Raw genomic sequence first — 24,158 nt, forward strand, 5'->3', positions numbered from 1 at the left:
GGCGAACCCCTCCTTACTTCCCCTTGTTGACAAGTCGGCTGGTTGGTTTCTTTACGAGTCGACTCCGTTGAGCGGGCAGTCAGTGAGCCAGCGGGCGGTCGCCATGTTCGCCGCAACCGTGACCGCAGCGCTGCCGGCGGCCACAGAGCGCGCTCGCTGTTCCGTCTCTGTCGTGACTGCGCCGAGTGCCTGCGCTGCTGTCGCCGCAGACGGCTGCCGCTGCTGCCGCCTGCGATAAGTGGATGTAAACAGCGCGCGCACAGTAGCGGCGGCAGCAGGAGGTGGCCGCGCCGCGCAGTTCTCGGCAAGTCGTGGCGAGAGGGCGCTCTGCGGTTTCCGCGGTCGGGCGGTCTCGCCTGTCGTTCTTCGGCTTCAGACGTGGTGTGAGAGGCGCGCAGGCTGGTTCGCCGCGGGTAGTTGCGAGTGTGCGCAGTGTGAAATCTTCACAGCTGTCTTTACAGAATCACGTCAAGTGCAAAGATAGTAGTGCGTGATGATGTATATACGGAAGCGGACGTGTTGTGACCTGACGTGATGTGCTGTGGCCGTTAAGTCAAAGTTGGTGTGTAGTACATAAAGGTGTTGGCCACCCGTTTGAGTTTAAAAGCGTACTGGTAGGACAGAATTAAGAAGAGAACAGTGACGGAACTATTGCGTATACCTCACTGTGTTTTGTTTTTGTAATTTAATTTCACATAAATTAGAGGTGATGAATACCGTGACTTTTGCAACTGCCACGTCTTTGTTCTTCTCGTCAGAAATTACTGAAGAGACTGTGGTTTCCATTTACAGATAAGCTCAGCTCACAGAGACAAAGATAGGCTTTCCAAAAGTTATGCTAATTAAGGCATCAAGCCCGTAATTACCCCTTTTCCTATCATTTCTTCCCTGGAGAAAATAATACTATACATTACGTGAATACACAATACCTTGAAACAATTATTTTGAGTTCGTTTGACGAGTACTTACACAGCTGGGAAAACTTTTCCACTTCAGTGTTACTCTCAATCACACGTACACATCAGCACAGTGAGATGTCATTGTTGAACGTACTCAACGAAAAACAGTTCTCATTGGCTGTTGTATAGGGCGTGCTTAAGCTACTTTTGCTTGCTTGTAGTAGTGGTGGTGGTGCTTTTTGCCGTATAAATTTTTTATGTGAAACTTGAGGACAACTAACAGATCGGCTTGTTTGAGTGAAGTTTGCGGTGGTGTATTTAGTGTGTGTGAGTAATGTGATCGTGCTGTATTTTTCATTCTGACTCGTGTCGTAAAAAAAGGAAAAAAATTCTTCGAGTGAGTGGTGATGGTGCTAGAATTGTGAATCACGGCGAGAACACGGGCTCCTAATATATCGGGGATGGAGTACCGGGGCCAGAACCCCCATCCCTTGCTCCAGCACCCCGCGGCCCCAATGTTTTATTATCCAGGTGAGTAATGCCGTTACATTTTCGCGCATGTGCTTACTTAAATGAAAAGTGTGTGTGTGTGTGTGTGTGTGTGTGTGTGAGAGAGAGAGAGAGAGAGAGAGAGAGAGAGAGAGAGAGAGAGAGAGAAAGTCAGCAGAAGTGTGTTAAGATTTTTTATTTGCTTGGTAAGATAAGGAGGTGGATAAAATAAAAGTGCCCACTGTATGCGAAATTTGGCATCATCTTTTACTTTTTTCGTATCCATTAACGTAGTGTTTCACATAGATTTTTTGAGGGAATAGCTGTAGGCAAATAACTTATTTCCCTCTTTATATGACAGCTAATGCCAATAAAGCCGGAGGAAGCTATCGAACTAGACTGTTATCCCAAGCTACGCTATTTACTTTGCTGTTTTTATTTCCACTGCTTAAATTGTTCAGAATTGAATTGTTCATCGATGAGGAGCCTACTGTGCATAATGCGGATAGTGTTACGTCAGTGCTAAGATTGTTTTTAAATATGTTGTAGTGGGATATGTTTACCGCCAATATACGGGTAACAACTAGTATCATTTAGATTTAATCTTAGGGGTGCTATCCACAAGTCTTTGTAACCACTGTAGTAGAAGTGTTGTATGAGGGACCGAGCCCAAAATAATGAGAAACACAACCTCTAAATTCATTAGACGATTAAACACACAAAATGGAGCAAGACCTGCATAGAAGGGAAAATTACTGTAAATCGTGTAACCAGTAGTGGGCGGCCGTTATCAGCTTTCTTGAACTGATCACTAGATTCACGATGTTTTGATTGCAGTTTGATGATTACAATAATGTCGCAATTATTGGTAGCATAACTGAAAAATTCGGAACCGATCTAGGAGGACAGCTCGAAGTATGCCTCTTCAAACTGTCGAGAACGTATGCTATATTTCATCAGTGTGTTCTGGAATTACAATAATGTCCCCATGGAATTGTTAAATTGAGGAATTAAGCTGGTTTCAACAAACAGGTTGTTGCAGGTACGAACGCCTTGTTGAGGGGGCACAATTATTTTGGGAATGGCAGCGCTTGCATTTACACCATTCAACAGGTGATTGAGAAGTGCTGAGAATTTAATAATGAAAAAATCCTTCACATTCTGGGCGACAAGAACACATTTGACTCAGATACGACTAGTTATTGTGCCTAATAGTGTGTGAGAAAAGAATACCGTACCCCTTGATGGCGAATGTCAAAGGACTGTGGAACAAAAAACACTAAAATTAATCGAGTCCGACAACAATGTTTTTGTAACTTACTTCATCGACGCACGGATAAACTAAGACGCAATTTAAAATAATAGAAATTATGAGGTTTCATAAAAACAGTGCATACCCAGGAATTACTTTTGTAGGCCCCAATGTCACCCATAAGAAAACGTAATTTGGTGCGTATTACAGTGATCGACATCTGTGATTATAATACCAGGAACAGGCATAACGTAACTTGTATCCTTTTCCTAATTACTAATGGCTGAATCGTAGTCGAAGATATGGACTCGTTCTTTGTCAACTACGTGACCTGTGTTCTAAATGCAATTTTAAAATATTGGTAAGAAAAGCAAAGATTGAAATTTTTCGAAGAAAAAACAATTTTGAAGACAGATTTTCTTTATTGAGTAGGTATAGAATTTGCAATATGCAAAGAGCTGTAACAGTGATGAGAATTACAAAATTCGGCATGTGCATAGTGAGCTGCATAACTGTTAGGAACTTGAAAAGAGTCATGTACGAAAAGGAATTAACTTTTGCACAGCAGTGACAGTTGTAACGTTGTCTACAATGGGTATAAAGCGTAGGTGATTGGGTGGGGAGGTCATTTGTTTGAGTAAGTTTCAAATCACTATATGTAATAACGTAATAGGAAGAAGTAAATCACACTTAATATCGAGTTCCCGACGACCCTTTTTTAAATGGAATAACAAGAAGCTGGAAAAAGAAAAGAAAAAATTCGTGGGTATTTAATTAACGAATAAATAAAACAGTAAAATAACCGTCAACAGTTCAACCCCATTTCTGTGATTGATTAATACACCCTATCGAGATGAAAATGGAATAATACGAATAGAGATGGCTGCAAAGCGATTTATGAACACTGTAATGAGCTACAAACATAAATGCTGTTCCTATCTAAGACACGTGAATAACTGCAGAATACCTAACCGCTTGTGTATTTATCATGCAACTTGAGTAGGCTGAGCGAGAAAATAGTGGACGCTCAAACAGGGCGTGTGTCAACTTTGTAATCGATTGATGATGATGATAATAATTCAATCGCCTAGCGCTTTGACACAGCTGTATATGGTGGTTGTGTGTTCACTGGTTTTGGCAGATCTTTTGTTACCTGTAGCTCACAGTTAAGCGTGGATGGACTGGTTGTATCGCAGGTGGGGGTTTGGTGGAGGGAGGCACCCTTATAACGTGGCTGCTGTCACAACTGGACGGACGCCGCTCCCCATCTGTTGTGAGATAATTCCTGTCCTGAATACCAGATAAGGCAGGCGAGGCGCCCTTGCACGCCTCACACTGAACAACAGGTGATAAAGTGTTGCAAAGTCGGCTGTTCTAGTTTGCACAGAAAGTAGCACGATGGGTTTCTGGGGAAGTGAATTGAACTGAATGAAGACTGATGAGATTTCTCCGATGGAACGATCTCCTTACCGACCAATATGGATTCCGAAAACGTATATCATGTGGTACCCAGCTCTCACTTTTCTCATGTGAGGTTCAGAAAAATGAATCAAAGCAATCAAATGGATGCTATATTGTTTGACTGCTGAAAAGCATTTGTTTCCTTACTCCACCAGCATCAATTAAAGAAGCTACAATCATGAGGGATATCAAACAAAATTTATGGATCTGTTGAGAATTTTTGGTAAGGAAGACGCAGTATGTCACTTTGAATCATGTTTCATGTTAATGACTTGGTAGTTAGTACTAGTAGTAATGTCAGGCGTTCAGATGATGATGTAGTTGTCAGTAAAGTACTACTATCGGAGAAAAAGCTGCAGCCAGATCCCGATAAATAGGTGCGAACGTTGGTAACTTGTTTTCGTTGTTCAGAAATATGAAATCGTGCATATCACAAAACGTAGAAAAGTTGTATTATATAGGTAAAACATCAGTAAGTCTCCATTGCAGTCAACAAACTCACATATATATCTGCGTTACAATTTAGTTATATGAAACCAAATGATCACATAGGCCCAGTCGCAAGTAGTATACTGGGAAATTGCAGTCAGTCTACGGAGGAGACGTGTGTGTCCCATGTCAGAATATTGCTCAAGTTATGTACTGCCCATGGTATCTGCGGATACTGAACGTATACGAAGAATGGCAGCACGAATGGTCCAGAGTTTTGTTGGAAAAGCGTAACGGCGGCACGGAAATGTTGAAAAACCTAAATTGGAAGACACGTAAAGGTAGACACAAACTATCCCACGCAACCCCGCTTACATAGTTCGAAGAACCGGGTTAAATGAGGAACATAGAGATAGTCGTCAACCCTTGGCATATCGCACCCGTAGGGACCAAGAAGACAATATTAGACTAATTACCGCACATACAGAGGCGTTGAAGCAGATATTCTTCCCGCGCTCCATAAGCAATTGGAACGTCAAAAAATCACTGCTGAATGACATCGCCCATGCACTACTAAACAATAATCTGCACTTTAACCGAATTACTTTGGAAGTGGCATTAAAATGACGAAAATGAAAAGGAGATGCAATAATGCGGAGAATCGAGAAAGGCTTGAGCCGCGCGTAGACAACATTGGGAGATTATAAGCTGAATATCAACAAAAATAAAACGAGGGGGATGGAATGTAGCCGAATTAAGTCGCGCCTGCTGAGGGAATTAGATTTGGAAATGAGACACCAAAAGTGTTAGATGGGCTTCGCCATTAGAGCAGCAAAATAAATCATGATGGCCACAGCAGACAATATAAAATTCAGACTGGCAATAGTACGAAAACAGTTTCTGAGGAAAGAGGAATTTGTTGGCCTAAATTTAAATGGTTGGTAGTCTTTTGTGAAAGTATTTGTGTGGAGCAAATCCTTGGTCGAAAGTGAAGGAAGTTCTATAAGCAGTTCAGACACGACGAGAATACTAGCATCTGAAACATGTTACTACAAAAGAATGCTGATGATCGTATAACTAAGCAAGAGTTACAGGTTTAATTAGTTAATTTGGTAATGGAAAATTGTAGGAGGAGACTAAGCTGGAGTGTAGCTAGAGTTAGCAGGTTCAAGTACATTTAAGTTGCAGTAGTTATTCAGGGACTAGGCTTGCGCAGGACAGACTAGCATTTAGTGTATCGTCAAACCACACTTCGGACTGAAGGCAGGAACAGCAACGTTCCAGTTACCAGAAGCACGCCTACAACAAAAGTGGGAATGAGTTGTAATACGCATCATTTTGGATGGTACGTGAGAAGATTCAACGATAGTTGCAGTATTCATAAAACAGAAGAGAGGGCCAGAGGAAAAGTTATCATTTAGAAACTGTTGAAATTTGATGGAAAATGGTCAACTTGTTTGGAAGAGCCCATTTTTATGGAACTCCTTAATGGAAGACTGCATCTGCAAAGTGAATGCCAACTGCGACGCTATTGTGATACCTATTATGTATATTGTACAGACGAATCTGGGATTCAGCGACATTTTAGTGGGATGAAAATATTGATACTACTTCACAAATGCATGAGTTGGCTCTAGAAGAGAACAGTACGTGGCTATCTGGAGGGTGCACAGTCCACGTTACACATTTACTCGCCATGAGGCATGAAAGAGAGGTTATTTTGTCATCCGAAATAAAATTGTCGTTCCTTTAGCCAGAAAAAGTAATGGTTCAGTTTCAGATCAAGAAGTCACACAATAAAATACACATAACAAAGCTGGATTGTCCCTGAAGCAGTGGTACCTAAAAGGTGATCAATAAACTGATAGTAAATTGAACAAATATGAGGAGTGAATTAAACTGAACACACAGCGCCGTTTTCAGTAGCGTAATTCAGAAAATGGTTTGTAGACGTTCACAATGTAAGAAAATAGACATCAGCAAACGTAGAAGAATGGGCTTTAGCGTATGTACTGCAGACATATTTTTTATTGTGTAATCATGTACGAAGAATGTAATGTGGTATATTGAAAGCACATCAGGCATGTACACTATCTGATCAAAACTATCTGGACACCGTATTAGTGGATATTAATATCGGGTATGATGATGTGCCCACACTTGGTCCTTATGATGGCTTGTACTCTATTGGGGACACTTTCAGTGAAGTGAAGTGTTTGAATGTCTCTGGGGGGAAAGACAGCCCGTTCTTCCAGAAGAGCCTAAACTGCGGAAGGTGATGATCTTGGTAACTGTGGTCTGGCTCGAGATCGACGTTCTAACTGGTCCAAACGGTGTTTCATTGGGAACATGTAAGATCTCTGGGCAGAACAGTCAGTTTCAGAAATGTTGATGTTCACAAACCATTGCCTCACAGATACTGCTCTGTGACAGCATGCATTATCATTATGATGTAACCTGTGAACCTCACCGAACTATTCCTCTGTTGTACGCAGTGCTGTAAAATGTGTTCATATCCTTCCATATTTAGCGTCTTCTTATGTGCAGTAAGGGGACCGCACCCTAACCACCTACAGTACCCCCATACGGTAACACCACCACCTGTGTACGTCACTGTTGGCACTACACGTGGTGGCAGGTAACATTCTGCAGGCATTCGCCAAACCCAAATCCTTCCGTCGGATTGCCACACGGTATAGTGTGACTCATCACTGCAAATCACTCGTCTCTGTCTAGTGCCGTCGCTCATTACACCGCCTCGAGCATCGCTTGGCATTGACTACAGATGTGTTTGGAAGCTGAGGAGCCGCTTAACTTTTGCATCCCATTCTTTCGAACTTCCTACACACATTGTGCCAGCCGTACTGCTGATGGTGCATTGGAAATCAAGAGTGATTCCTTCCAATGATATCAAGCTATTTTTTTTATAACTCCCTCCTCAATATTCGACAGCCTCTGTCAGTCAGTACAAGAAGTCTGTATGATGATAGTTTAGCTGCGGTTGTTCCTTTGGATTTTTACAATCACGTAAACACATCAACAACATCCTGTTACACCCAGTAACTCGTCCACGTTCGAAGTCACTGAGCTCTCCTTACAGAGCTTGTCTTCTGACAACACAACGTTCCACGCCACCTTGTACATAGGTGTGTCTGCCTCTCGTGACATCTAGTGGTGGATCCAGCACTACACTGGGGTGTCCAGATACTTTTGCTCAGGTAGTGTATCTATTTAGAATCTATACTGACCGTCAATACTGAAGTAACTCAACCGTGGTTACTAAACTGCTGCTAAAATGTCAAAGACGTGAAGGTTAGTCGACTATGTTATTTGTTGGCTAGATAATGACATGTTGCGCCGAGTATGGACAGAGTTCCAATACAGTTAAGATCTACATGTTTCATCAGGCGCACCTGTCGAAGTTCTAAAATATCTTTCAGGACGTCCTATGTATGTGGGAAATGTGAAGTGGATGAAAAACTTGACAGTAATACAAATACCTTTCTTCTTACTCGCTCAGATGAAAGAAACCCCAGATACAACACAAGGCAAAGTTTTTTATAAATCTAATTTATTCACTCATGTAAAAGAAACCCCAGATACAACATAAGGCAAAGTTTGTTTTATAGTTCTAAATGTTAATTCTTTGTTCTAGAATTATTATGTACAATAATTTGTAAACTTACTGAGAAACCCGGCGTTGCCGACGTCAGAGTATAGGGCGTGGTAGAAGGCACGAGTATCGTTCTAGACATTAGATGCATACAGACGTGCACCTCATTAAGGATATTATGAAAGCAGTTACCCTGTTAGTAAGGTATTTTGGTCACGGTGCGTGGCACTCGGTGAGTATGGTCGGCAAAAATCCGCGAAATATGGAGCAATAAGTACCCTCAGGTAAGGCTAAATAATACACTACTTGCCGCATGTATGAAAAAGTTTTTAGTGTTTCATTCTTCATGCAATGGAGTGGTAATAGTTCTCAAGGTGTTTCATCCATACAGTGATCGGCAAAAGTGGGTGATTGTGATTGGCAGATATCTCAGTATAATGCACGATGTGAAACACTTAGTTCTCTCAGAAAAAGCGAAGCTATATGCTCTATGATTTTTTAACTCCACCGTGTTAGTGAATATACTCTTTTAAACAATCGTCACCCTGTCCCATCCACAATGGAATTAACATTACGTTGCGCAGACATATTAACAGCGGGTAACACCACAGGGCCATTGCTAGTTTAGTAATATTGTCGTAACATAGTAGCATTTAAATACAGCTGAAAAGAAATGGATGATACTTTACGTTACAAGGCATGAGCGACATGATTGACGAAAACACGCTAAATTGTGAAAAGGATTACGCTCACGAGAAATCAGCTAAATGTTTATCTGAAATCATTGTAGTGTTCTGTTCGATTATTCATTTGTTAATGACAAGTATTTTTATCGTGGAGCCTGTCCGGATTTATTGCTTTGTGTGTCTGTTGATCGTCGGTAAAGTGTGGTTGATGAAAACGTGGTGAGAGATTGAAAATCGATCTATTTGATATTACACGTCGTTATGAAAGCTTGAATGATGAAACGGCGAAAGCATCGTATTATGTCGGACGAATGAAACAAACTTTTCCGTGTACGGTAAAATTCATGAGTCACAGAGTATAGTTTTTTCCTAAGAGTATTTATTGCTGCATATTTCGCGGATATTTGCTCGCCACACTCACCCACTGCCACGCACCGCGACCAAACTAACGTACCAACAGCATGAGACCAAATACTATCTACCAATGCAACTACGAGTGGGTGGCAGTGCGTGGTCATAGAGGAAAGTTTGTCAGTATGTTCACACGCAAGCCTTCCACGTATAGGTATAGAGAGATAAATTTTATTCCATGAAAAAAATGAAGCTTTATATTATGTGCTTAAGTATATCAGAATATCTCTGAATGTACAGAATAGTTGTCATACAAACACTTTCTGCATTTTTAGTAAGTTCAGTGACAACAGCTCTACGAGTGTAGGTGCAGTGTGTCACTGTTCTGTATTACAGTATTATCGACGTATATAAGAAATTATATTTATGTAGCTTAAAAAACCATGACCTCGTAGTGATAAAAAGTACCTGAATACCAAGCGAGTTCGCCCCGTGTAGCAAAACGGCGATAAGAGAAGTGGAAAGAGTGCAGGTGAGGGCAGATAATCACTGCAGATACTCTATCCCCGTTGGAGGACATATAGATCCCGGGAGGAAAAAGATGTGGGGAAAGCAGCGGAGTGAAGCGAGGCGGGAGACGGAGCTGACTTAAATCAATTGCTTCCCCCTCGGCGTCCTCTGGCACCCCCGGCTCCATTCGCTGGGCGACTGAATTAATCACTTTTGTAAATATGTCACTCGGATTAATGGAGAGCTGAAACTCTGAGCCGGTATTATACGCGGCGAAAGAGCCGCAAAGACCAAATAACTTGTCACGACACTTCCTTTCAGTCGGCGCCGAGCGTTCTTTTCAATGTTTCACAGTCGCCCCAATTACACAGATTCAAAGCGGCAAGCCGAGCATTTTCACGAAATAGCGGCAACAAAAGAAGACGCACTTGCAGCAGACGAACGCTGTCGCACACTTTCTCTCTCCTGTCTTTCTGTCCCCGCCTGTTCGCAACGGCGGCTGTTCGCGAGCACTTACTTCCGCCATTCATTACGCGCGTAACAGCAACACGCGCAGTTCATACGAGAGCTTTCGGGCTGAGGGAAACGGAAGCGATGCCAGTGGGGCAATACGTTCCAAAAGATAAAAAGGAAACAGCAATTAACGGTTTTACGTTTTCTATTCAATTGACTGCAAATTGTACATACGCTATTTGCAATCTGAGAATGAAAGTTTCATGCTCAACGTGAACTGCAGTCGATGCATCAACAAAAGAAGGCAGCGTCAAAGAGACGAAATCACGTCTACAGGTTTCACATCGTTTCGTAGTTTCCTTGCGATAGCGCTTGAAGATGGGGAAGTGGGTACTCATCGTTCGTCGTATAATATCGCAATTGCCCCGCCACGTATGCTAGCAAGTAAAATACCGTAAACGTAAGCAGTGTTACGCGGCATACGAATGGAATGGAGACCTAATTGAAAACAACAGAGCTAACTTCTTAGTAGTCGGAAGTAATCACATATACATTTGAAAGATAAGACGACTTGTAAAACAAGTCGCTATGGTGCTCCAGTTCTTATATGCAGAAGCAAAAGTAAAGGACAGATGAGAACGACAATGTACGAATTAAGACGAGAGAGATGGAATTCGTAAATGGCGAGAATTGATCGACTTTTTTTGCACGGGAAAAATGTTGTTGGGGAATAACTTCTAATGAAACCAATTCTTAGTTAAATAAAAACAAATAACAGAATATGGTGAGAACATTTGCAAAAGACTTGTGTTTGTATGTTATAAATTGTGCCAACCAAAGGAAAGAATGGGATATACGAAGATCTAGCAGTATAAGATAGAGGAAGAAGCTTTGTTTTAGCCTAATTCTGAAGAGACTAATTCAAGACACAAAAGCACCAGGTTCGGATACTAACTTGAACTATGCTCCGGAGGAAAGACAAAACACTTACTCGCTATGCTACTACGTATTTACAGATTCAAATGGATTAGCATATTTTTAGATGCTGTTTTGGGCCGTCAGTTCAAAGACTTGGTTTGATGCAACTTTTACTGTCGAGCGCAGATACCCTTCTACAGTCCCTGCATCCCCCCCCCCCCCCTCCCCCCCTCCACACACACACACACACACACACACACACACACACACACACACAAATTAAAAAAAATCGAGAAGTATTAATCTACAGAAAAATTGTAAGGACCTTTTGTAGGAAATTACATGTAGTTAGATTTTTTAGTGGGATTTGTTTTCGCCAGAGGCTGTGGATCCTAATTATTCAAGAAAAATTTGCAGAAGTGACTTTCAAACGCGTTTTTCTTGAATAATTTCAAAACTGTGACCTCCAGTAAAAATTTATCCCACCACGAAATTTAACTACATTGAAATTCCTACAAAACGTCGCGTGTATTTCTTCTGAGGGACAGTTCGCGCGTGGTGAGGAAGAAAAGATGATTTCGCGCGTGGTTTTTGATGGCGTTGCGGGTTGCATAAAACTTATAGGTATGGGCAACTGAATCACGCTGTATATGTTACACTAAAGCTGATGACGCCGCCCAGCTAACCGCAGGGACCGATGACCGTAGTAGTCTGGTCCTTCTAATCTCACAAACCAACCAATCAGCTAACCGCGTGGTCTAACGCGCTGCTTCCCGAACGGGAAGGCGTGCCGGTCCCCGGCGGATTAGTGTCGAGGTCCTGTGTGCCGGCCAGCCTGTGGATGGTTTTTAAGGCGGTTTTCCCATCTGCCTCGGCGAATGCGGGCTGGTTCCCCTTATTCCGCCTTAGTTACACTACGTCGGCGATTGCTGCGGAAACAGTGTCCACATACGCGTACACCATAATTACCACGCGAACATTTGGAGTTGCACTCGTCCGGTATGAGACGATGTGACGTTCCCTGGGGGATAGGGGGGTGACCACTGGGGGCCAAACCGCACAGTAACCCGGGGTTCGGTGGGCCTATTGTGAACCACTGAGGTCTACGCGGGCCGAAGCCTCTCCGTCGTTTCTAGGTTCCCGGTTCAATACACTGGTGATATATTGCAAACAACATTCTTCTTTCTGGTAACGAATATGAGGTTATGCCCTTTCCCTAAATATTTGATTTTTTGTTTATTTACCTTCAGAGACAAGGGCGACAATGGAATCGAAGGGTCCTGCAGTACCTGCGATCAGTGGGCGGATTATAAGCCTTCTCTCCAATCTCATCTTCTGCGAAACCAGATTCAATACCGGCAGGAGCCTGGTGTCCAGTGGGCCGGGGGTCTCGCTAGAATGCCGGTCACGCCCGCCAGCACACCGTGGTAATTCAGTTGGCAGCCGGCGCTAGGGTGCGAGAGGCCGCGTGTGACGGCGCCCCTCAGCACCGTGTTTTCTCGTCGCCTCCTCTTTTTGACCAGTTTTATGCTCCAGTTCTTTCTCGTCCGCCTTTCAGCATTGGCGGGCCGACGCGTTAACCGGCCCGTGGTGCCGCGGAACCAGTTCCCCCGGCCGGCCGGAGTGTGTTGTCGGCTGGCGCTGAGAGCCTCGGCCCGCAGGATGGCGATGGCGCTGCGTTAGGAGCGGGCCGTAACGCGGTAATTTTATACCCCGGCCCCGGCGTGCCCGGCCGCTCGTATTTTATCGTCCCGCGGCCACCCGCGGCATCGCGCGATTGCGGAGCTCTTTCCAAGCCCGTAACCTTTTCGCGCGACGCCGCCAATTACCCACTGCACCCTGGCATGCCGTGCCCCACTAGTATTGAGTAAATAGCGGACGACACGCTGGTTGAAGCCCGGCTATTACTGAAAGGTTACGGCCCTGGTGGTTAGTATGCTCCTTTGACCCTGTGCCCACCTTGCGGAAGCCGCATTGCCTAATACACCCGTGAGCCTTTTTCTGGTTGGTATCGGCATGAAGAATGACTTTGTGTTCCTCGAAGAACCATGATGATACCGCTCCTGTTCATAAAACACTGACTGACCGAAAAATCGCTGCACTAGAAAATGATTGTGAGGAGTGATGAAATTTCGGGGATACATTTGTCTAGGTAACATATTTAAGTGATTAACATTAGAAGAGCACAGGTTAATGTAGTTGCAAGTGTGAAATGCTCGGCGTTAATAATCCGTGTAACCGCTTGACACCTCTGAAGTTGCAAATGGCGGCGATCGGGGTCAGTGAAGTGCTCACTACATGGATCTGGCTCGAAGCTGCCCTTTAAGTAACTGATTGGTTGTCACTGTGATGCGAGCTGCTGCCCGAATAGGTGTTGCAGACGTAGTACGATGAACTACAGGCATAAGTCGAACACGACAGTAACCCCATTTGCAACACTCATATGTCGAACACGACAGTAACCCCATTTGCAACACTCATATGTCGAACACGACAGTAACCCCATTTGCAACACTCATATTTTCTTCGTGTCTGTGTTGATTATTGACCACGTTCCACGTCAGTGTAAGAAATCTTATGAAGTCCGCATTTTATATCCAACTAGCTGACAAACCTGGCTCTGCCCGGGCGTTCATTTTGCCAGTTTTCTATTAGATACGAAAAAAAAACTGTAGTGTAATATGGAAAAAAATTTTGTTTCCATGTATTCGTGAAACCATCCTTGAAATTATGAAACAGTTTGTGCATGCTAGGCTCAGCTGCGTCGCATGTCTACAACGCGATTTTGTAAACGTCTCTATGGCAACGCCTCTTGATAGCTTATATAGTTTTCGCGTAGAGCTATTTGCGCTTCGCAGCTGAAAGCTGTCAAAAGCGCTACCAGGTGTCAGGAAATTCCGTAAGTTGACTCGACTGTAGGAATGCCTCAGAGTACTGAAGAATAAGTATTAATACCAATAATATATTAATACTACATCGATGATGCGGCATTTTTTCACGCGTCTCGGTGTCCACGATGTCATATGTCTTGAACTATGTGACTTAACAATGATATATTTGTCTTGGCACATTGGGCGGCAAATGTGGATAAAGTTAGCGAAATATGTTGCAAATAGAGTTAGTAGCAAAGGAGTGATAAAATTAGTGTAAACGTCATGCATAATGCGGCAGCTTTTCGCGCATCTTAGTGTTTACGACTCCGTATATCCTGAAACATGACGGGTAGGTGATTCTGACGCCCGCAGCGGCTGTTGCTTGACGGTAAGGGAAATTATCTAAATGGTGGTTATGGAAGACGTGGGGAAAAACACATACACACATTTTTAAAATGTGTGTGGATTTGCATCTGTCATTGTGGCTTACTTTACTTCCCAAGTAGTAAAAGGCATCTGCTAATTTCAGTGTCTCAATTCATAACCCAGTTCCGACACCATCACCTGACTTAATTGGACTATATGCCATTATTCTTCTTTTACTGTTATTGCTATTCATCTTACAACCCATTTTCAGGACATTTACCATTCAGGTCAACTGATCTTCCAAGTTCGTAGCAGTCTCTTACCTTACGGCAAGAAAATTGTCAGCATGGGAGGTTTGCCCGCCGAATGGGCGCACAACGCAGCGGCGTCATTCGAACTTCAGCCTCTAACGTGAGACGCAGAAAATTGAAGATTAGCCTTGCAGACGACGTCTTCAGCCAACACCACCAGTTGATGTCAGTTTCCTTCAAATAGTGTATCCTGTAGAAGTTTGAAAGTTATCTGCGCGTTGAGACTTTACAGGCTACTGGGAGGGCCGGGTCGACCTAGACAGTTCACAACCGTCTCCACGCGACCTGTTTGGCATCTGGTTATCAGTTGGAACAACAATAACACGCCGATGCTTCCTCTCCAGCATCGTGTTGTACGTGAAGATGTTAAGTAAGCCAAATCCTCGCCTATAAAAATCCTTTCCTATAACGTTGATCAGTAGCGTCTCGTTCTCCTCATGGACAACTGCAATATTACCCAATTTACCAGTACATGTCCTATGTATGCATTCACTCTGCTTATTGTCTTTTAGCTAACAACATACAGCCAACTCGTACTTAACATAAAACATACAGGCGTCAATAGAAAAATAGTGTTAGAATATTCATTTATTTTCACCCACTCACACGTTGTAGACAGAACATGCGTAGTTACAGTCCAATTTCAGTGATATATTGGTCTTAGATGCGGATACCTGCTACAACGGTGAAGCAGTATATCGCTTAGAAAAGTCTAGGATTGTGTATTGCTAATAAAGCCGTCACACAGGCTGACAACGGATGGCAAAGCTGAATAAGCTCTTGTAAAAGGATTGTCATACTTCCATGTAGTCTGGGGTACCAAAATAAAAGGCGATCTGTGTTCCGTTCTTTTCCACAAGAGCAGAAAGATGTTTTTACGTTGTGCATCCCAAAAAGACGTTAACAGAAACTCCCTTGGTTAATACGAGCCTGGCTGTTATAGAGGCGAGGGGACCGACGGGTGGGTTTTGCCATTGTCATGTTGTTTCCTCCCATTCCCCTTGACAATCGTCTTTCATGCGTGTGTGTTGGACATACCGGTAATACGTAATCGGAACTGCAGTCGAGGTGGTACGCCCTGTCACAGCAGCTTCTATGCCTAAGCGCTCGACAGCTTCATTGCTAGTGGTCTCCAGTCCGAAAACTCCATTGATGAAGCTTTACAAGCTGGTATATCATGTGCGAGTTTCTTCATCAGTACATAATTACTGCAACAGACACCCCCGTCAAACTACTTACTGTATTCGAGATTTGGTCTCCCTTTACAGTTTATGCTACCTACACTTCCCTCCGTTACGAAATTGGCGGTTCCTTGGCGCCTCAGGATGTGTCCGATCAATAGACCCCTTCTTTTAATCAGGATGTGCCATAAATTCCTTTTTTCGACAGTTCCGATTCAGTGCCTCTTCGTTACGTATTCGATTTACGCACATAAGCTTCAACATTATTCTGTAAAAACAATTTCAAAAACTTCTCTTCTTGTATAAACTATCTATTTTCCACGTTTCACTTCCGTACAAGGTTGCACTAAAGACAAATACCTTCAGGAAGACAGGGTAACATTTAATTTTGTATTTAAGGTTAACACATCTCTATTTTAGAAATCTTTTCCGGCTCTAGCCAGTCTGCATATTATCTACTCTCTGTTTCGGCCATCGTCAGTTACAACAAGACTCATCTAGCGCTTGTAGCATCTCATTGCCTAATCTAATTCCGTTACCATAGACTGAACCCGATGTGATTGAACGTGGCGTCAAGAGCTAATCGTCCCCCTCCCCGGAATTTAAGGGAATTACGTGACGTGATGTGCAGATGTGGTGCCAAGACCTACCAAGGCCTCGTTGCTTCCATGCTATGACGCGTCGCCGCTGTTACCCATGCCAGAGTTGGACATACCGGCTATCATGCAGGTAATCGTAATGTCCTGGCTAATCTGTGTATATTCACCCAGTTTTGAGGATTTTCTCGTTTTCCGTTCTCTCTGGTTGGAGTAAAGTGGAACTGTCTAGTTTAGCAAAGGTCTGTTAGGATTACTGAACAGATAATTACGGAGGTAATCCATAGTAAATGTGACAGCGAAGGATCCCCAGTTACTTTAGCGTTAACTGCGTGTGCCAATGAACAACTTGGCGTCCGAAGCGCCCCCCCCCCCCCCCCGCCACACACACACACACACACACACACACACACACACACCAATGTACTCAGGTCACACTGTTGTACGCAAAGTGGTGATTGGCATAACATTTAGAATTCGTCACTTGATTCATTTTGGCTCTGTACTTGACCATAGAGCGAGTTTACTTGAGAACGAGCATGGGGCGAATAGGCAGCTTTTGGAATCGTCAATTGATCGCGTCTGTGCCCACCGACTCGATTCTACGAGCTTAAAGTATTACGTCGCCTTCTGGCCCTCTACAGTTTCATTTAATTCTGTGATCGTTTGCGTGCGCCGAGTGTAATTTGCGCTCCTCGTAATCAGTCCATTCAGCCGCAGCTGTTAATGCGCCGTGGCGTCTCTTTCGGCAGTTGTTTTAGCAAACTATACTGCTCTGCCCGGCGCATCTGCTGCGGAAAGAATAGGCCGGCGGCGCGGGAATTGGCAGCAGGTATGAAGTGGCGCGGGCGCCCCCGCACGTAATTCGACGCCGCCTCCCGTTAAGCCTCGCGATCCGCTCAGCGGCCGTGCCTGCCGCCCGACAAAAGCTCGACTGCGCGCGCACAATATCGATCGATCGCCGGGTCGGAGTGGAGCCGCGCGGCGCGGTACGGCACGTCCCACAGGCCGGCATCGTTAATTTACAGCCAATAATGACAGCGCGGCGCGAGCAGCGCGCGGCCGGCGCGCGCACTGTCCTCTGACAAAACACTGCGCCCGCGTCATAGATCACCCACACACACTGTCGATCGTGTTATTGGCCGTGCAGCTGGCGAACGAGTTAGTGACAGAGGCTGCGCACCACGGCTTGCGGTTTCGTCATGTTTGCTCCCACGAGGAGCGAAACCCGAGCAATGGATCGGAAACGTTACTCGTTCTTGTCTGGTATATTTAAACTGTTCTCTGGTTCAGTTATTAATGATAAAGGGCTACAGTGATACGGGGAAAATTACGACAGTCCAAAGTCATTACCAGATTTTTATGTTTGCCGTTACAGATACTCGACAGAATAATATTTAACTGCTACAAATTGTAAAATAAATGATACTGTAAAACGAGAAATTTACATACGTTTGATGAGCTGTTATCACATAAAAACAGGTATCACATAGATTCGATTCCGTTTATATGTCCTTGTTGCTTATCAAAAATGCTACAGTGTAGTTTCGGAGGTCGTAAAGTGGTGGGTGAAAATTCCGGTACAAGAGCCAATTGAAACCGGTTCTGAGTTATGAGGTTTTGAGTCCTGTAACTCTCAGTCCCTAGTGCCGAAAAGGTTTATACTCGGTCCAGTCACTTTAATGTGACCATTGATGTTTCACATTAACGTGAAATAGCCACTCATAGACGGTAGGAGACAGCACTAGCAGTGTAAGCTATATAAAGCGTGTCGGGGGGGGGGGGGAGGGGGGGGGGGGGTTTGCAGTCGCCGTCGTATTGCGAAAGCTGTGCAAATACTCAAAAAGGGCATGATCAGTGACTTTTGGGCCAAGGGTGGAAGCATTTCCGAAGCGGCTAAGTTTGTAAGCAGTTCTCGTGCCGTGGTAAAAATAGTACTATCCAAAACCGGCGCCGATATAACTATGGTGTACCATGGGTCATAGATGACAAGGGTGACGACATGTTTACGGGCGAATAGACGTGCAAGTGTTCAGAAACTGATCGCCCAGATGAACCAAGAGTCAACCATAGTGCTCCTGAACGACAGTTCAGAGAACGTTGCTGCATATGGGCCTCCACAGTATCTGTTTAATGCATTCGTTCTGACGGTTGTTCTTCGATGACGAGGGAGGAATTTGCACGCCAATACCGTAACTGGACGTCCACTAAGTGAGTGACGACAGGTGGCCTTTCCAGTTAAATCACGCCTTTTGCTCCGTCTGACAGATGGCCTTTTGCGTGTACGGCCAGATGGCCTATGGCGTGTACGGCGCCGCTTTAATCGTCTCAACGGTCCAGGCTAGGAGAGAGCGTTATAGTCTGGATACCAGTAGGACAATGCAACGTGTTACACAGCTCGGAGTGTACGTGTGTGTTCCGAAGAACAGCCGGATGAGTTTACCGTACTAGGGTCATCATGGTCCCCCTTTCTTATCGGTGCCTTCAAGAACTTCATTTATTCTGTTCCTGCACGTCTTGCAGCTGTCCTCTCTGTAGAAGGCAGTTATTCATCCCTGTGACAGACGGTCAGATTAATGTGGCTGAGAAGTATAAGATACACTCCTGGAAATTGAAATAAGAACACCGTGAATTCATTGTCCCAGGAAGGGGAAACTTTATTGACACATTCCTGGGGTCAGATACATCACATGATCACACTGACAGAACCACAGGCACGTAGACACAGGCAACAGAGCATGCACAATGTCGGCACTAGTACAGTGTATATCCACCTTTCGCAGCAATGCAGGCTGCTATTCTCCCATGGAGACGATCGTAGAGATGCTGAATGTAGTCCTGTGGAACGGCTTGCCATGCCATTTCCACCTGGCGCCTCAGTTGGACCAGCGTTCGTGCTGGACGTGCAGACCGCGTGAGACGACGCTTCATCCAGTCCCAAACATGCTCAATGGGGGACAGATCCGGAGATCTTGCTGGCCAGGGTAGTTGACTTACACCTTGTAGAGCACGTTGGGTGGCACGGGATACATGCGGACGTGCATTGTCCTGTTGGAACAGCAAGTTCCCTTGCCGGTCTAGGAATGGTAGAACGATGGGTTCGATGACGGTTTGGATGTACCGTGCACTATTCAGTGTCCCCTCGACGATCACCAGTGGTGTACGGCCAGTGTAGGAGATCGCTCCCCACACCATGATGCCGGGTGTTGGCCCTGTGTGCCTCGGTCGTATGCAGTCCCGATTGTGGCGCTCACCTGCACGGCGCCAAACACGCATACGACCATCATTGGCACCAAGGCAGAAGCGACTCTCATCGCTGAAGACGACACGTCTCCATTCGTCCCTCCATTCACGCCTGTCGCGACACCACTGGAGGCGGGCTGCACGATGTTGGGGCGTGAGCGGAAGACGGCCTAACGGTGTGCGGGACCGTAGCCCAGCTTCATGGAGACGGTTGCGAATGGTCCTCGCCGATACCCCAGGAGCAACAGTGTCCCTAATTTGCTGGGAAGTGGCGGTGCGGTCCCCTACGGCACTGCGTAGGATCCTACGGTCTTGGCGTGCATCCGTGCGTCGCTGCGGTCCGGTCCCAGGTCGACGGGCACGTGCACCTTCCGCCGTCCAATGGCGACAACATCGATGTACTGTGGAGACCTCACGCCCCCACGTGTTGAGCAATTCGGCGGTACGTCCACCCGGCCTCCCGCATGCCCACTATACGCCCTCGCTCAAAGTCCGTCAACTGCACATACGGTTCACGTCCACGCTGTCGCGGCATGCTACCAGTGTTAAAGACAGCGATGGAGCTCCGTATGCCACGGCAAACTGGCTGACACTGACGGCGGCGGTGCACAAATGCTGCGCAGCTAGCGCCATTCGACGGCCAACACCGCGGTTCCTGGTGTGTCCGCTGTGCCGTGCGTGTGATCATTGCTTGTACAGCCCTCTCGCAGTGTCCGGAGCAAGTATGGTGGGTCTGACACACCGGTGTCAATGTGTTCTTTTTTCCATTTCCAGGAGTGTATTACTGAAGCCCGCAGTTGAAACTGTTCCATCAAAGAAATAATTAAAAGATTAATTCTAAGAAAAGACACTGGTTCTTTTAAATTTCAGTGTTTACCTTGACTGAACTGCATTTATTGTGCAAATATCTGGGAAGGCATTTGGATTCGGTTTCCAAAAGAAGTTCTGTGTGAAAATAATTTAGAACTTCTTTGTCACAAACTACATGAGATGTAACACTCAGTCTATAATGGGAAACGGGTGGTTGTCTAAAAAGAGAAAATATCAGACAGCAACTGTGGAACGATTCAACCACACGGCACAACTACAGTATTTGGGGGGGGGGGGGGGGGGAGAGATTGTGTGTGGTTTGAGGTTTTCGGGCGCTGAACAGCGTGGTCATCAGCGCTCAGGGGGAATTAGCTTACCCATAATGAACTATGTTTGTCTTGTCAGCAATGGCTGAAATGAGGCCAATTACTTTGAAGGTGTTTCATAATCTATCTGTTTATCTCTTTTCCTTTCTTTCTTTACGATTAAATATCTGTCCACCGTTGTTACGCACGAGAGCGAGAGAGAATTCGAGAATCATTCCCAAACAAAATTATATTTCTTTACGCTAAGCCGATGTGCAGTATTTTCTCCCTCTCGATATTTGAATAAATGTGGAACATTATGTTTGTGTGTGTGTGGGGGGGGGGGGGGGGGGCACTACGACGCGCTGGTATTGACTGTATTCGTGGACTGTTCCGTGAAAGTTACCCGATACAGTTAGCCAGCTCATTGAGCTGAAACGGTGTCCGGGACCCCCGCGCGCAGCCCTCGTGGCCATTATGGACGTGACGGCTGAATGCAGCTGACCTGTGCCAGCTCACGGGTTGCTCTGTGTGAAGGGTACTAGGAAGCTCGCCTTCCATCGTCGCTGTTCTTCGTAGCGGTAGCTAGCATAACTTCAAAGACATCAATTTGCAGGCCGGTGTGGCCGTGCCGTTCTAGGCGCTTCAGTCTGGAACCGCGTTACCGCTACGGTCGCAGGTTCGAATCCTGCCTCGGGCATGGATTTGTGTGATGTGTGTGTTTAAGTAGTTCTAAGTTCTCGGGGACTGATGACCACAGATGTTAAGTCCCATAGTGCTGAGAGCCACACCAATTCCACGTGGCGGGATCACGTAGCCGACCTACTGTGTGCGCCTTTATGGGTTATCTCATTGAGCTGTAAACGCGTATTAAACCGCTATATGTAGGTTTCCTAGATGCACTCCTTTGTGCCCTTGTTGTTCTCAAAAAAGCATGTTTTTTCCGTTTGTTTTATCTTCCTTTATTTACTATATACGACAGTGTATTCTGTTGTTAACTAATGTAATCTCGTTATTGAAACAACACTGTTCATCGACGTCTTATCTGATATTGGAAAAAGTAAAGCAGCGTCTGAACGAATCCCTGACAACACTGAAACGGGAGGAACTCACATGTTTCGACATATGCATTGCCGTTAAACAGCTGCTGTCAACATTGTGCCCACGGGAAGCGATGCACAGTTTGCCTTATTTATTTTAGTCTGTTACAGTTGTTATGAAAACGATCTGTTCATGATACATATTTTTTTTTACTGTATGCCGTCTTTAGCGCACCGGAAAACTCTTATCAGTATGAGTCAAAACACAAAATGATTTTTGCAAAGAGGAAAACAGCAATAATGTTATTTATTTATATAAATAGCGCCGTTACTGGTTTGGAACCTACAGGTTCAGCCTCAGAGAGCTATACACGTTTAAACTGTAGATTGTTTACATTATCAGTCGGCCGTTTCTTTTGTCGGCGAAAGCTCCTTGGGGTCGTGTGCGCTACAACAAAACGCAGCGCGTCAGCAATCGTTGGTTAATATATTAAAAAACTAAAAATCCGCCTCGATTGCGAAAAAAGCACCCAGTGTTAACCCAGGTTTCGGCGTAGATAACTACACCTTCTTCAGAACAACAATAAAACCCACAAGTGCCTAAGAAGACCTTTGTCAATGGTTAAAAGAACACCATAGCTTAACATTTATGAACGAAAAAGGAAAGGAAAACACAAACAGTACATATGTACAAAGTCAAAACCACTACTTAACGACGGGTCATGGCCCATTGAACATAGGCCGGTGCGTTAATTAAGTTAATTAGTGGTTTTGACTTTGTACATATGTACTGTTTGTGTTTTCCTTTTCTTTTTCGTTTATAAATGTATAGCTATGGTATTCTTTTAATCATTGACAAAGGTCTTCTTAGGCACTTGTGGGTTTTGTTGTTGTTTTGAAGAAGGTGTAGTTATCTACGCCGAAACCTGGGTTAACACTGAGTGCTTTTTTCGCAATCGAAGCGGGTTTTTAGTTTTTTAATGTATCTGGATGTCTTCGATGCTATTTACTGTGTATCTATTATGAGTTACGTGATTTGCAATTGTGGATTTTTATACGTTATTGAAAGATATGGCATCAGTATGCTCGTTGAGTCCTGAAGTTTCTCTTACGTTTGTATATACTAGGAGGGGCAACTTTTTGCAGCTGAGTTGGTCTAAGTTATGAATGGCTAGCGGCTGAAGTTCGTTGTTTCCGTGAAACCTAAACTTTATGTTCGTATTTTTAAATAGACTGATTTTTTAGCAAATTTCCCCCAAAAAAGTGCAACATATTTTATTCTTCTTCTTGTTATATTTGGTCTTAACTGCATGTATGTCTGGTGTGAATCTTTGTTGTCTGATGGTATTTTTTTATAATTGTTCTATTTTGAGAGGGTTCTGTGTGTTATTTTGAACCTTCGGTTTTAATGATATTAACAGTATGCCGTCCGACACCACAGTGGTGTCGTGAGCATAGTATCGCGCAGTGGCCGGCGACAGCACTTTAGTATCTTTTTCATTCTGTTGGTGTTTTGTTTAGGTAACAATAAGTTACACACTTCAAGTTTTTTGTTTTTGTAAGTATTTGTGCACTTCCATCATGGCAGACGAAAGAGACGATACGATTATTTACGATGAATGCGCCGACGTCTTGTCTGATGTCCCGGACGGCTTGGCCGATTGGGATGAAGACATTGGATATAAAAAGAATGAAAGTGAAGCAGAATCGTTGGAAGATAGTGAAATACGACGAAGAAGAATTCGGCGAACGCTACGGCTGCCAACTGATTCGGATGAATCAGACGAAGATGACAGACTATGATATACTGAGGACCAATAGTAAATTTGAAGGATCTCCAGGTCCACACATATTTCCTAAAGATACACAGAGCGTCGTGGATATCGTAGAATTATATATTGAGAACGATCTATTTGAATATAGTAGCAACGAAACCAACAAGTATTACAGTAAAAATTACAGAAGAAGGAAACTGGATTTAAAAAAATGCCAAATTTTTCGAACTTAAGGGACCATGCTCAGTTTCTTGTGTTTTAAGTTGATTATACCTGATGATATTTATAGTGGTATGTAGAGGGATGCTAGTATACAGATTTACTATGTCGGGTGCTGCAAATCTGCCTGTTGATGGTATATGCACATCTTTAATTTTGTCAACAAGTTCATATGTGTTGTTATCACAGAAGCTGTTTTCAAAATTATAGTTGTGGGTGCTAACAAGAGCTGGCAGTTTATTTCATTTATATGAAAGGCTGGTCTTAGAATTTACAATGAGGCTTTTGGGTTTTAGGCTACGACCCATGCTCATTCATTGTAAATTGCATGTAATAAAATGTTCATACATAATAAATTTTCTGCTGTCACATCAGTGT

The 24,158-nt window shown here is 44.3% G+C and overlaps 1 protein-coding gene across 1 annotated transcript in view; it reads left to right on the forward strand.

The window, feature by feature from the left end:
- The first annotated feature begins 364 nt into the window (after window positions 1–364).
- The window catches only part of LOC124619947 (genetic suppressor element 1-like), a 345,443-nt gene continuing 321,649 nt past the window's right edge, over window positions 365–24,158 (forward strand). Inside the window, exon 1 of the mRNA XM_047146610.1 lies at window positions 365–1,430. Within this exon, the coding sequence (XP_047002566.1) occupies window positions 1,361–1,430 (70 nt within the window). The 5' untranslated portion in view covers window positions 365–1,360. The remainder of the gene's footprint in view (window positions 1,431–24,158) is intronic.

This window comes from Schistocerca americana, chromosome 6 (genome assembly GCF_021461395.2).
Source record: "Schistocerca americana isolate TAMUIC-IGC-003095 chromosome 6, iqSchAmer2.1, whole genome shotgun sequence".
NCBI lineage: Eukaryota > Metazoa > Arthropoda > Insecta > Orthoptera > Acrididae > Schistocerca > Schistocerca americana.